We start from the raw sequence: 15,135 nt of genomic DNA, 5'->3' as shown, positions 1-15,135 counted from the left end.
TTTTTTTTGCTACAACTATTATATAGCAGAGCGTGAGTGATGGACAAAAAATAGTATACTCATCTGTAAGTTATAGACAACCACTCACAATCTGTCATGTCAAAATTGTGTGCTCTTAGATCTACGCTACTTTTTATAATATAAATATAACGTTCACTCACTCTAATGCTTCACCCTAAGAAGGTTAGCTCAATTGCAAACAAGCCAATCCCAAGTTCCCAACAATGATTCTTTTCCTCCTCGTTCAAGTAAGCTCCACCATGTATATCCCCAAATACAACTCTAGACAGAATAAGCACCCTCAAAGAACAGAAGCATTGACAAATCATTTATGGCTGACTTCAATTCATGAACTCGAAGGGATCTGACCCAGATTTCCCATTTGTAGTCCTTCACAATCAACGCTTAGAGCCTGTTTTACAAGCCCTCTTGGGCCAAGTCTTTTATACCAAGACCTTTCTAAAGTAATCACTGGCACTGATGAAATCAGCAAACTGTCTTATGTTCTATATTTGCGTTGTCTAATATAGCTACCAAGAAAAAATAATCTTGCTAGAAAATAACAATTAACATATAGATAGAACAAAAGTTGAGCACAAAGAAATTAAGGAATGCACTACTCACATGGATATAACAATTTCAACAAGCTTGCCAGGAAAATGAGACTTAAATTATAGGTGTTTATATAATTATGGTCAAGTGAACTAATAAACAATATGTTCTCCAAAAATGTGGCAAAAACGCTACATTCCTCTTCTCCGTAGCACATTTGCAAAGCATTTACCAGGGAGGAGTGGATCTGGGATCAGTTCTTGACGCTGACTAAATAAATTACTTCCTCACCGGCCCTGCCATTATACATGTTGAAATACCCTCATCTATCACCATCTTTTACAATACAGATTTGGCTTACATGATAATCCAAATCAAACATATGTAAATGTCTACTCAGCATTCTGACTGTCTCAGATCATAGTAACCATGTAAGACTTACACACAGCAACTTACCACTCACAAATGATTCTCCTGGGAATGCCTTCTGTGCTCCCTATCTGGATAACCTACTCGACTCATCCTATGTCCATCTTCTATAGAATCATGGTTGTAACCCGGCACATAATCATGCCGCTTCTTCCCCTCCAACTGTCTATCCAGTGGGCTCCCACCTTTTCTCTTACGGCTATTTGGCATAGGCGAAGTATCATCTAACATCTCTCCCTCTTCTGCATTCTCTACTTCCAGTCCCCTTGATGATTGCCCTTTTATGCCCATGTGGTTTTCATCTCCAATTTCCAAATGGTCCTTGCCATAATCTAAATTCTCAGATTTCGACCAGCCTTGCCTTCTATCACGCTTGTTTTTCTCATCCTCAGCTGCCAATTCAACCCCATCTTCTAGTTCCCTCTCAATGAGATCATCCTCATCTATCACATCTTTCTTCCGTGTAAATTCCCCACGAGACTTCCTTCTTTTCTCAAGTGCCGCCTTAACCTTGTCCTTGTCAATCATCTTGATTGCTTCTTTGGGTGACTGGCCAAGGGGACCTTCCCGAAGCTCCAGATTTCGACCAACCATGCTGCTGGACTTACGTGAGGCACCATCATCCCTCCACTCTCCTGGTTCTGCAGTCTCATTTCTCCCACTATTCCTTTCTTGGTCTTCACTCACAACTCGCTCTGTTCCAGGCTTGGATCTAATTGGAACTTCTCTCATGTTCTCCTTTTGGGGCAAATGCTCAAGATGCTGACTATCTTTAAATTCTACATCCACCTTGTGATCAGTAATAACACTACCCATCTCTGCACTCCCATTTTCATTATTTTGATTTTGCAAGCTTCTTGGTGGCATGCCATGATGGTCAGCAGATAAATGATCAGGCATTGGACGAGATGATACTTGCTTTGAAGCTTGTTCCTCATTTACAGATTGAGATTTTCCAGGGGTTCGATGACTTGACCCACCACCACCACTTCCTTCCACTTCGCTCCCTTGGGATGGGGGCACTCTGTTTTGCTCATAGAGTTCCAGCATTTGATTACTAACCTCTGCAAGATAAAATAACCATAATGATTAAAGAGAATATTTAGATATATCCACCTAATGAAAACTCAAAAGGACAGCCCACCACTTGAACAGAAATACCCATGGCAAATCTTTTATTGTATGCCACCTTGGGGAGGTGGCAACTTCTGACCTTCATCAGGCGACAGAAGCCATCCACTTCTATCGTTCTTTCCATACTGCCCAGCAATTCTATTGCTAGGCACTAGCAGAAGGAATGATATGTAAAGGACAGCTACAATCATCCGGCTTTGGTCAATTTTCACTATTCTAAAAGGAAAAATGCTACCAGCAAACAACAGGAAGCATTTTAGCCACAGGGATGTTAAAGGCTGTCCCCTTGGGTCTAAATAATTTCTACTACTAGATAAAGGGAGGAGACCAACCCTCCAATTGGCGTGGGGTGACATCAAATTCTTGCCACCAGACCTTCTCACCATCCGATGGAAGCTTCACTTTGAGGAACTTGGCAGCAAGGAAAATGGCACCTGCCGCAATGTGATGAGGCTTAAATTGCAGGCAGAGCGATGTTCTCAGCCTGCAAGCCACTTTCCAGTGTGTGAAGAAGAGCAAGAGAAGGAAAAGAAACCATTGAACAGTAATTATTAAAACTTAGAAGAAAAACCGTTGGGTCATACCCGTCATTCACAAAATTCCAAGCAACCTGAGCAAGGGCATTCTGAGCAACCTTGAATTTCTTTATAGCTTCAACAAGGGGCTTATATGGGTGGTGAACATTAAGGTCAAAACCTAAAGTAGCAAGCACAACCCTCTCCCCAAGTAAAATTAGCTCCTTTTGTTGCTCATATACTTCCTGCATGTAAGATGAGGATCAATGAGACAACTACAAGAACAACTACAATACATAAAACATTAAAAACGAAGAGAGCAATAGAACTGAAAGGTATCAAGGAGATAGTTTACCAATGGTACAGCTGTTGGTGTGAAGAGTGAGGAGGCTGGGTAAGAATTTATTATTAAAGGAGGGATAGGGGAAGAAATTTTATAAATATGTATGTTATGGCACTTCAGCATAATTATTTGCTGGGTACTGTAATTACCAAACAAACAATCTCTTTTAAGTGGATTGCAAAAAAGGACAGGATCATGCTCTACCTGCATGGCTACCTTAGATTGACTCTTAAGCGAAAAATGAACAATTAGAGGTTGCAACTTGAATAAAAAAGGCGGCAACTTGAATTAGAAAGGTGGATGTCATGAGATCACAAATTTAAGGAAAGATAATCAATCTACATGAGAGAGAGTAGGAGGTAGAGCTGAAGTACTGGCAGTAACAACTCAACTAGGGAAACATTAATCTCAGGAACTACACAAAAAACAGGTGTAAGCACCATCAGTAAGTGAACACCTTCTGTTTGATCCTCTGGGCCGCAGCAGGATCTTTTTTGTGGATTATCTCATATGAAACAAGAATAACATCCTTTAGTGGACGAGGAGTTTCTTCAACCTTCCCGGCCAGGAACATACACACAGTTGCAATAGTCTGCCAAGCATATTAATGGAGTTAGACATAATAACTGATGGACAATCACTTTAACTCAACTCTTTTAATTTTCTTAATTAATCTGCCCAGTTTAAAATTTACTCAATGAGGAAATCCATAAGGGGAAAAGCAGCAATGTAAAAAAACCTTTTGACATTACACCACTACCATCATATAGACTGTAAATTCAGTAACTACCACAGCAAGTACAACCAAATGTAGATCAGCATGAAAATCATTTAAATAATTATGTTATTCATATATCAAAAACGAAAATGATATCAATGAATAAAAGCTACAATAAAATTATTAAACTAAATTTATTGAGCTTGTATTATTAACATATCAATCAATAACTAAAGAAAGGTATACCACTTGGCCAAACCCCGCTTACTGAGAAAAGTATCAATCGCTTAGCACAAATGCAGAGGCCACTCCAGTCTGTAAAATCAATCTAGAAAAGAACAATCTGACCATTTGTCATACAGATCAACTGGGATTGGCACTAAATGGTTGAAGAGACATGTGACTAACCTCAAACATTCAATAATGTCACATTGTCACTTCAAACATAAAGTAATGAATAATCTAATTGAAACCGTCATTTCCAAACCATGAAGCTTTGCTTTAAGAGTCAGCATCCAGCAGAGGACCAATTAAGGGTCATCACAGTCAAAAAATAAATTCTGGGATTCTAGGGTCATCAAATGTCTTAAAATTGATAATACATCATATAAAAGAAATTCATTATGGGATGTGACTAAAGATCATCAGCATGAATTATGGTGTAATGATGTCTTTTTGATCGGCAAGTTGTGTACCCAATGGGTCTTGGACACAAGATCTCACCCTCCACCTACCACTTATAAGAGGGGGTGCCAGTTGAGCTAAAGCTCATTGGCAGGGTGACTCTTGTTTGAAAGACCTTTTCCCAGACACATTTCTTTTAACTGGGTCAAATATGCTTTAGTTGGCTTCGTATCCAGGTTGTTCGACATAGATGGGAGTGGAGTACTAGCATATCTTGCTTTCCAAGATTTGACATCAGAATATGTGGCATTTCTTTTTATAAGTTATGTGGTTGAGTTTCTGATTTGTTGTATTGCAATCTTCCTTAAGTGGAGGAAAATATAAACCACTTTGGAGATGGTCTGAAAAATTTTAGGTTATAAGTTAAGAGGTTCAATGTTAGGAACCGTTTCATGCTAAAGAGGTTCTGATGGTGTGAAAGTTCCCTTTAAATAGTAAAGTGTGATACCCCGAATCATGTAAATTGAATTGGATAAGACTGATAAGAGCGCATTGGGCAGGCGTGTGGTAAGTCCCACCCCAGCTGTTTACTATGTCAAATTGGGTTATCCAAGTGATAGGATGGTTAGAGAATCAATTTCCTCTTTGAAAGCCTAAGGTGAAGGCAAAGCCAAGAATAAATGTCCATAGTACTTAATTAAGTTTTTATATTTTATTTGGTCGTTATAGAGTCAAGGGTATTTTAGTATTTCTACAATTGTTGGGCATGGGCCACGGAATTTCTTATATTAAGAGTAACTCTTACTTACTTTATGGGCCTTTATGTGCAGACCTTGATTCAATTCAAATAGGGTTTGGTTTGCTAGTCACAGTCCAAGTTCTTCCTTTTTTATCCTACTTCTAGAAGTTAATAAAATGGTCAATATAACTTTTTTGAGTTTAAAAAAATGGTCTATGTAAGTGTTTTATTAAACTCAAACAAGATGGAATTGATTAATAAAAATATTGAGTGTGTTGCATATTGAGGCATATTTGCCATTCTCCTTTGTGTGTTCTTTACAACCAATCTTTTTCATGTGGCAAGAAAGAGTGAATTACCAGTCAAGGTGCAGTCTAGTGGTTGGAGGCTTGGGATGAGCTATAGATTCATGCATCCTAAGTTCAATCCCCACTAGGATTACCACGGTTCTACCGCTCTAGTGGGAAGGGTCGTGTATTTGTGGTTTACTCCCCAAGGGTGGGTCCAAAGGAACTTACCTTGGTAAGTTCGACCTCATTAAAAAAGGTGAGTTTTGAACCAAGTTGAGGGAACAAAAAAGGTAGAGGACCAAAATTAACACTAGTTAAAGTAATAAAAAAGGACATGTCAATTAAGGAAGTAACAAAGAGTGTGATTTTAAATAGAATAGAATGGAGAAAAATACAGGTGGCTGACCCTAACTAATTTGTTGAGGATCCATAGCCAACTCCAAAATCTTGGAACTCAAGGCTTTGTTATTGGTGTTTTCCTTGCCGTACTATAGTATGCCTTTAGATAAAATAGAATAGAGGAAAAGAATACACGTAACTGACCCTAACTAATTTGATGAGGATCCATAGCCAACCCCAAAATTTTGGAACTCAAGGCTTTGTTATTGCCGTTTTCCTTGCAATACCATTCACTAGTATTGTTCATACAGTCCCTAAACACCATATGATTCTCTCTTTTTCCACTCTAGCGTCTACAAATCAAGCCATTTCTTTTCTTTTATCAATCACAACTACACAACACCTTGAACCCACCACAACCACAAATTTCTCAATTGGTCCTACCTCAACAAGTGATTACGAAGAGTGGCAATTGTAACTTGACTAGTCCTTTTATCGATCAAAAGCCCACATTTTAAGTACTATCACAACCAAATAACCCTTACTTCAACAATCCAAACCTTCAAAGCCACAAATTCTCCTAAAGCCAAACCCACCAAAACCACATGTAAAAAAGTTCCTCAATTTTTCCCATGACAACAAGTGATTACAATGATTAGCAAAGGGTCTTATTCTTGTTTCTGAGGCATGGCACAATGACTAGTAAAGCATTAGTCACATTTGATCACTGCGTCACAAATGATATCAAAGCCAACCCAACTAAGGGCACTGCAGCACATGGAACTTGATGAGGATGTCAAAATTCAAAAAGGGGAGAATATGATAACCCAAATTATGTGGATTGGATTGGAGAAGTGTGTTGAGTCCACTTTGAGTGTTAACTAGGCTGAACTAGACTACGTTAAGTGCTTGCAAGGTGCCCCAATTGTAACGTGGTTAGTCTTTCTGAGGCATGACACAAATGTGACCAATGCTTCCTTGGATTGTGACAAATGGATGTACTACTCAATAGGACCACATGTCCTAAGCCATGCCATTTCATGAGCCACATGAGAGCATAGTGGGTCTTACATCGACTAGTGACACAGAGGTTGAAATATACCCTTGGACACCCCTTCCCCGTTGAGATAGCCTTTAGGACTTCAAAAATATAGGGTGATACATAAGGTACCTCAGAATTTATTTATTTGTTTTACTAGGACAACATTGGATAATATTTGTAGAGACTATTGATCATCTTTTACTATATTGCTCAATTACAAAAGAGATTTGATAGTTTGTGTTTTTTTCCCTATTTAGTCTCTTCGATTATGCTGACCTGCTTGAAAGTTGGCAAGGGACAGTTGGTTGTCATGAGAATATTAAAAGTTGGAATGAGACTTTATCTATTATATCACTGCATGATTGGATGACTGCATTAGGCAGCGCCCATTTCACAACTTTTATTGATTTTTTAAAATCTTTCAAATTTTCTTTTGTAAATATTTAGGAAAATATTTCATACAGTGTGCTTTTGGTCTTTACCCTTTCCCTAAAGAAATTATTTGTACCTAAATTGGCATAAACAATAGGAAAAGTTTGAACAATAATTAATTTTTTTTGAAAAAAAAACTTTAAAATAGAATATATTTCATAAGCAAGAAAGTATGACAATAATAATATATTCAAATTCCAAGACTTCAACAGCTGATTGACATTAGATTGGATATAAAGCATTAAAAATTATATAATCTTCATAACATAATCTAATAATTGTTAACTTTAAAGAAAAATACTCTTTTTTTTATGACTTATTGTGGATCAACAATTATGGGCAAAATCATTCTTCATAACTTGATAAACCATATTCGATTGCAACCAAAAGCAATTTCCAATTATTCCTAGTCACTCACCATTACACAAACAAGACAAATTTATCCTATAAAGCACAATAAAAAAACACAAGAAAATAAAACTACACCGTGTATCCAATACAAATCAGAACCAACGTCCACAACCATCCTTCATACAAGAAACTTGCACAAACTCATTAACACAACACAGACTTCACACAATAAGGAAACTTTGAAATACCCAATTTTCCCATTATTTAATCACACTTTTCCTATTTAAAATCTCACATTAACTCATTTTTCATTCAACAAGTATCATTTAGTGTTTACCCCTTTCCTTATTGGATGAAATGTTTTCACAAAAAAAAAACAAAAAACAAAAAAAAAAAAAAAAAAAAAAAACAAAACAAAACAAAACAAAGAAAACAAAAAGTAAAGAAAATGGTCTATTGGCCAAGCATATCAAAAATATGTTGGATAAGTTTTGATAGCCAAATATACGTAAAAATATTTTTCAAAGCATCCATTCCACGTTTTATTATGATGAAAACCTCACCAAGGCAAAGCCTTTTGGACCTACCCCTAGGGGGTAAACCACGGACACACAACCCCACCCACTAGAACCGTTTATCCAAGGGAACTCCTATTGGGGATCAAACCTAGGATGTTTGGGTCTATAGCTCATCCCCAAGCCTCCACCAACTAGGCTACACCCTAACGGGTAGCATCCATTCCATTTGTTCTAGATAACAATGAAATTCTCACATGCAACATCTTTAAAATGCTTTCCAATGTAAATCTATTACTTGAATTTCACACCACCAAACAACACCACAGGTCATCGACACTTATGTGATCCATCAATCATGCAATAAATTTAACAAAGACCAATGCACAACAAATTAAAAGTTCAGATGAGTTAATTGCAAATGTAACAGTAATTCGAAAGAGTTATTGAACAGCCTACCCTTCTGTCATTCTTGGCGTGTGATTGGCGAAGAAAAAACCGATGACAAAATATTATTGCTGTGGCTATGGTTACCTGGGGCCTGCATTGAGAACAAGTTCAGTCAAAATGTAATTCAGGCCATGTCCTAGTGAACAACTTACTAACAGATATGTTTTATAGTTAAAGAATATACCGACAAATCTATTAATACATGTGATCTAAAAAAAATCAAACCCAAAAAAATAAAAAAATAAAAAATAAAAACTTATGGGGTGAAACTGGAGACTAAGCAAATGGGTGTAAACCATAGATACAATCTAGATATGTCATATGTGAGAGTAACAGGAGTCCAAAAACATTATTGCTACATGTCACATTGGTTTTATACTTTTATACCACAATTATTTTAAACAATCTTCCTCAACTTTTTTTTTAAAAGTAATTACTGATCAAAATGGGGGGTGTACTCAGGTAGCAGTACAATCAATCTTTCAAATTACGGTGCTCAAGCATATCTAATAAATTAGAACAAGGAAGAGATTTAAAAGCAACACTCTAATCCAGTAAACAATCGAAAAAGAGGGATTTAATCTCAAGAATAGACCGCTCACTTCCCTCAAAGCATCTTGCATTCCATTCACACCAAAGACACCACATAATGAAACACCAAAGACATCACATAATGCAACACGGCACAGCCCTCCAAAAAACTATGGGCCCGTTTGGTAATATTGTTCTAGTAACATTGTTTTAAGTATTGCAGAAATATGTGTGGGTGAAAAAATGTTGTGGAAATACGTGTTGTGTTATTTAAACAGCACAACCAAACAAGCCATATTTAAATGTCTACCAAAGTGACCTTCCAACTTGCGAACAAATCAGGGACCCCCTGTAGCATAACCCATAGAAGACCAAACAAACTCCACACACCAATGTCCATAAAAAGGGGTTGGAGGGTGGGGGGGACCATAGACTAAAATCTCTCCACCACACCGAAAACAATGTTGCTTTGTGTATACGTTGAGAAGAAAAAAATTTATTACTCTTGTTTGGCAAATAGAGGTCAAAGAATAAGCTGCTATGGTCAGTTGCTGATACAAATACTGTGAGGTGTAAAAATCACAATTCACAAAGAAGCCACAATGAAGGTAAATGTTCCAAAGCAAACAAGAGGTAGTGTTTGCATGTCACCAAAAAATAAAAAACACATTGGGGGAGCTTGTTTTAAAGACTGGACACAGTAGAATTTCACCTATAGGTCCTATACTAGTTCTTTTTTATTTATTTTAGAAACAGGTCCTATACTAGTTTATGATGAACTACTTATTAAAAAAAATATTATGATGAACAAAGTGAATAAAAAGTATATCACATCCTTTACAAGATAAAACCTCTTTCAATTGACACATTCATTTTCAGCAACACAAGCCTTCAAACCATATGGAGATCTTCCAAATTTCTAGAATCTCTAGGAGTTCATAATTAATCCCCTTTAGCTCCACAAGAAGTCTTATAACCCCCTACCAACTAAAATCGCGATACAACAAAAGAAAAACAGAGTTTTTTTTAATAAAGCACAACCCATAGTGCTAACCAATTGTTTATACTGTCTCCATTGCCTATTATTTGGTTGGCTACACTTACCATCAAAGATTCCTCATTTATTTTATGCTTTATGGAATAGCAAATATTAACCTATTCCATCACAACCGTTTAAAACAAATAGCTTACACATTCTTCTATGAGTTACACAAGCTTGTCAAAAAAAATTTAACCTCCATAATGAGGGAAATTGAATTAAGGGTTTTGATCCAAAGGAGTCATGGAGGTGCTTGATATGAGTAGGACAAATTCCTACCCCAATAAAGAAAAAGTTTCAGGTGAGTGAAACAACAAAATGAATCTTCTTCAAATAGATAGAAGCAAAATCTCATTATCTCGAACAAGCACCAAAGCACTTCTTGGATGAAAGATGACTATTTTATCCATAGAGATGCTGCTTAATAGTAACAATGCCCCTCATATTGTTAAAATCCCAACATTTGACTAACATCCCAACAAGCCTATATCATATGTAATTAGCCATCAAAGAATATGCTCATTTGCAGCTTGGATTCCCATGTGTACAAATATCTACCTCTTCACATTACGACCAGTAATTGTTTATTCATAAATTTCTCTACTCCATTGGAATTCCATAGATTTTCACAATGTTTTAGATTTAGTGAGAAAAACCAACATTGTGAAAATAAGAAAAATCAATTTTCTAATCAGGAGGCAGCTTGTGATTCTAAAAATATTTATTCCATCAATAAGATGACTAACTTATTACATACAGAATGTAAATAACAACTTAGATAGATAGATCATAGACCTTAAACTCCACAGGAACAAAATATCCAATAAAATAACAAAATGCATCAAGTAAATAACTCTTATTTTCTTTTTCTTTTTGCAATTTAACTAAAAACTCAAATCAACATCAGATTGTAATCATATTGAACTGAAACTGACAAGAAACCAAAAGCATAGCATATTATTAGTAAAATATTTTGTAAGAAAACAGAAAATAGTTGATAATTATGGACTTACACTTTTAGCCTCATTCCCAAATCCTGCAAAAATGTGCAGTACGACTTGCGTAAATATGTTTCTTTCTTCAGGTCAATCCCATCTCTTCTTGATGGTGAATTTTCTTCTATTTCCTTTCTGGACATATACCATCGACCTGATTCCTCTTGCCTGTCCTGAGAATTTCTTGAAGACCCACCATCAGAAGTTCCATGATGCGATGACTCCCCAGATAAAAGTCCAGCCATGTTTGTCTTCAAAAAGAGTATGATATAATGGCCAAAGATGCAACCACTATAGCAAGCACAGTAATTTTATCTGCTCATGGAATAACAAGACAAGTCAGCAATTAAAGACCATCTGAATACAATGTACTTTTTTCTTCTTGGCAAGTTACACACACACACCCAATGGGTTTTAAACCCACACTAACCCTTCCCCATAGAACACAGAGGAGGTTCCAGCTGAGCTAGAGCTCATTGGCCCACCTAAATATGATTTACTAGAATTACCACATATAATAATCCCTTTTATTTTTTTTTATTGGTAAGTTAAAAATGCATCACCTTATCCTCAACCCTATTCAAATTGGACAACATATATGTTATTGAATACTTCAAAGCTTCAAACTCATTTTAGTTGACAGAAAATGCTAAACCACAAAACTCATCAAGACAATTCAAATCCCTGTTGTCAGTAAACATCAAATAACAAAGCATTACAAGATCATTTTTAACATTATGGCACAAAGCTTAGACAAAAAGTCAAAAACAGTACTCAATAATCATAAACCCACAACATCCACTTTTTCTAAGTTTGACTTAAAATAAAAACCAATAAAAAGTTTAGCCCCACAAGGCAGACAAGTACTATTTTTTTATTCCTAATTACCATTTTTACTATTGAAGAAATCAAATTTTGCTAAATATGATTTTTTTCAAGACGTTTTACAGGCATAAAAATTATACGAGTTATCCATGGATTACCGAGAGAGAGATTTTCATTCTGAAGTTAATAAAACCCTAAGTTTTAAAATAAAATTGGGATTTTTTAGATCATTTCCAGTCACACCAAACAAAACCTAAGCTAAGCTTCGAAGCCACAAAAAAAATAAAATAAAATGAAGCTTCAACAATTAAATATATGAAAAATCATACATTTCAGTTGATGAAACCCTATTAATAAAATTTGGGATAATTTTTCAGTCAAATCAAACAAAACCTAAGCTAAGCTTCAAAGCCAAAAACAAATCAACGAAGCTTCAGCAATTAAATACAGGAAAAATAACACATTTCAGACCGCAAAGACATACTTCTTTTTTTTTTCTCAAGTCTTCAAATTCCAAAAAATTTCGGGTTCTCTCAATTTCCCTCTCCTTTTCTCGGAAACCAAACAAAGGGTAAAGAAAATTAAGCTAAAAGGAAGCAATTATAGCGAGAGATTAGGTTACGAAAACCTAGAAAAATCGAATTAAGAGAAAGAAAGAGAGACAAGGAGCTAGAAAACCCAAAAAAGTAAAACCCTAGAATTTAGAAAGTGAAGAGAGTAAAGGTAAACGAAAACGACGACGTACCTTAGTTGTAGCATCCTCCTTTGGCTGCTCCCTCTAGGGTTCTCTCTCTCTCGCTCTCTCTCGCTCTCTCTTCGCTCTGTGTGTGCGTGTGTGAAGATTTGAGATGTGAGTCAATGTGTTGTGAGAAGAGAGTACAGAACGCGAGGCCTAGCAAAAAGGCGTAACCTTATAAATGCGGTCGCGTTATTAAAAAAGGACAAAGTTTAGCTACAAAATTGGTTGTAGCTTAAGGCTATAAATTCACTCAATAAAATAAATATTATAAAATATTTTGAAAATCTAACCGTTGAATTGCATGTTCTTTACACCCTTAATACATATATTAAATTTTGTGTCAATCGGATATCATTTACTACATGATCTATAAGTTTATATTTTGTACATAATTTTAAATTATAAAAACTTGCAATTTAAAAAATTTATTGATGACATAGCTATTGATCTTTAATTTTCTTGAAATTTTGTAAGCATGAAGAATATAAGAAGAAGATGTAATCCAATGGTGGATTTGTCAAAATTCAAATCCAATAAAAAGATATTAAGTAAGTTTGTAGCCTAAGGCTACAACTAATTTTGTAGCTAAACTTTGTCCATTAAAAAATAAAGGCAAACATTTTTAAATTTTAAAAAAAAAAATACAAAGATTCTATCAATTATTAACTTTATTTAGTGTTTTTTTTTTAATTCCAAAATAGCCCTATAGGACAAATTCACTTTATATTAATATTAGTAGGTTGAGAATTTAAAATTTTATTTTTGACTTAAAATATAAATATTTACATTATTAAAACTTTAAAATGTTTTTTTAAATTCATTGACTATAACAACAATTAGAATTTGAAAAATATGTGCCAAGCAGTTGAGTTATAAAAATTTTGTTATTTTTATTTTTAATTTTTAAAAATCTCTAAAGTGCACCCTTTTCTTAAATAAATTAAAAATTAAAAAACTCTTTAGCACCCATTTTCTTAAATTCTCTAAAAACTCATATAAAAAAATTGTATAGTATATTTTAAACTATTATTTAGAAAATAAAACATATACCGAGGACATAGAAGGAAATTAAAAAAACTCATTGCAGCATGAATTGATGTTTTTCCGAAACAATTTCATAATATTCAAATCTCACATCCAAACCAAATCCTACTATCAAAACAATTGTTACACGAACTCACATTTTCTAAGCAAACAATTTCTAAAAATTTCCCATTGTTTAGGTTTCTTCCTAATTTACTTTCATTTTATATTAAATTTCTACAAACAAAATTTTGAAAACACATTATTTGTGTAACAACAATCAACGCTGAAGAGCCTATGAATCTAATAGTGATAAACCCATTTTTTACTTCTAGTGCTCTTTCTCCTTTATTTATATATATATATATATAAAAGATAAAATTTCTATTATAGCATAATCTAAGTATATATTTATAAGGATAATACCCATAATAGAGGAGTGCTTGACGAATATTTGATTAATATTACTGATTTTGATTTGTCATCGCCCGAAAATGTGGATGAGGCCCATGAGGGTGGCGGTGGGAATGACTCTTGCATTCAACCTCAAACAATTAAAATTGATTTTACATTCAAACTCTACAGTTATAGCTAGGTCACTCCAATTCCTAGATTCCCCCCACAAAGTTCTCACCAAAGATCAGTACTCTCTCATTCTCTTTCTTATTTGGGTATAAGATGGCGTTTTTCTCTTTCTCTTTAATAATTCCTCTTTTTTCTTAATTTGGGTATAAGCCATGTTTTTTTCTTCCTTTTTTGCGAAAAAGTCACCAATAGTAATGAATTGTCATATTTGATTAATTTCTTGGAATGGAAATTTTAGGTATTGAGTTAAAACATGATTGTTTCGAGTTGTGGAAGACTTTTTCCCATTTTTGGAGTTAAACCTAGATACCTTTGTGTCTTGCTCATGCTTAAGAGGTGTGCTTTATGACACAAAAATTTGATATTATTAATACTAGAGATAATTTTGTTGCCATTGTTTTGTAACTTTTGTTTCCTACTCTAGCATGGTTTTGGAGGAATTGTATTAATGCAACTATGAGTTTTGAATGGTAGTGTAACAAAATAATTTGTTTAATTTCAATGGAAGTTCAATTTAAAAATAATAATGTATTCATAAATGTGTGAAAACCACAACTAGATAGGTCAAATGAGCCTCAATGGTTATTTACCATTAAGACTCTATTTTGCAACTTGCATTTAACCTCATATTGAGGTAAAATGGTAATTTAATGCCACAAAAGTAAGATTGTAATCTTGATTGTTTGATTTTTAATTGCTTCACATGATAATGATCAAAACGACAGACCACATGTATCAATTGGACTATCGGATTGAAAGATATCATCAAATCAAGTTTTAACAGTTAAGTTAGATCCAACCACATATGATTATGAGCAGTTAATTTTGATTGGTTTAATTTAATTCCAATTTAAATTAATGACATGTCATGATCCTATTGGTTAAAATAAAAAATAATAATGTGATTACATGCACGCAATTCAAT

General features: G+C 34.7%; 1 protein-coding gene across 3 annotated transcripts; it reads right to left on the bottom strand.

Annotated features, from left to right (window-relative positions):
- Nucleotides 1–612: 612 nt before the first annotated feature.
- On the bottom strand, nucleotides 613–12,762 carry LOC115959512 (cyclin-T1-5). Of its 3 annotated transcripts, XM_031077942.1 has the most exons (7): nucleotides 12,609–12,762; nucleotides 11,057–11,353; nucleotides 8,483–8,564; nucleotides 3,431–3,565; nucleotides 2,700–2,875; nucleotides 2,448–2,599; nucleotides 613–2,045 (listed from the first exon to the last, which is right to left on the bottom strand). In XM_031077942.1, exons 2-7 carry the CDS (start codon nucleotides 11,281–11,283, stop codon nucleotides 1,012–1,014), a joined length of 1,806 nt encoding a protein of 601 aa, XP_030933802.1. In that variant the 5' UTR covers nucleotides 11,284–11,353; nucleotides 12,609–12,762; the 3' UTR covers nucleotides 613–1,011. The 3 variants fall into 3 exon arrangements, with proteins under 3 accessions (XP_030933802.1, XP_030933803.1, XP_030933804.1); XM_031077943.1 differs by lacking the exon at nucleotides 3,431–3,565; XM_031077944.1 differs by lacking the exons at nucleotides 3,431–3,565; nucleotides 8,483–8,564; nucleotides 11,057–11,353; nucleotides 12,609–12,762 and adding an exon at nucleotides 2,986–3,415.
- Nucleotides 12,763–15,135: the final 2,373 nt, after the last annotated feature.

Source organism: Quercus lobata, chromosome 9 (assembly GCF_001633185.2).
Source record: "Quercus lobata isolate SW786 chromosome 9, ValleyOak3.0 Primary Assembly, whole genome shotgun sequence".
NCBI classification, from domain to species: Eukaryota; Viridiplantae; Streptophyta; class Magnoliopsida; order Fagales; family Fagaceae; genus Quercus; species Quercus lobata.
The sequence above is the reverse complement of the archived record's forward strand: the minus strand, read 5'-3'. Positions and strand labels throughout refer to the sequence as shown.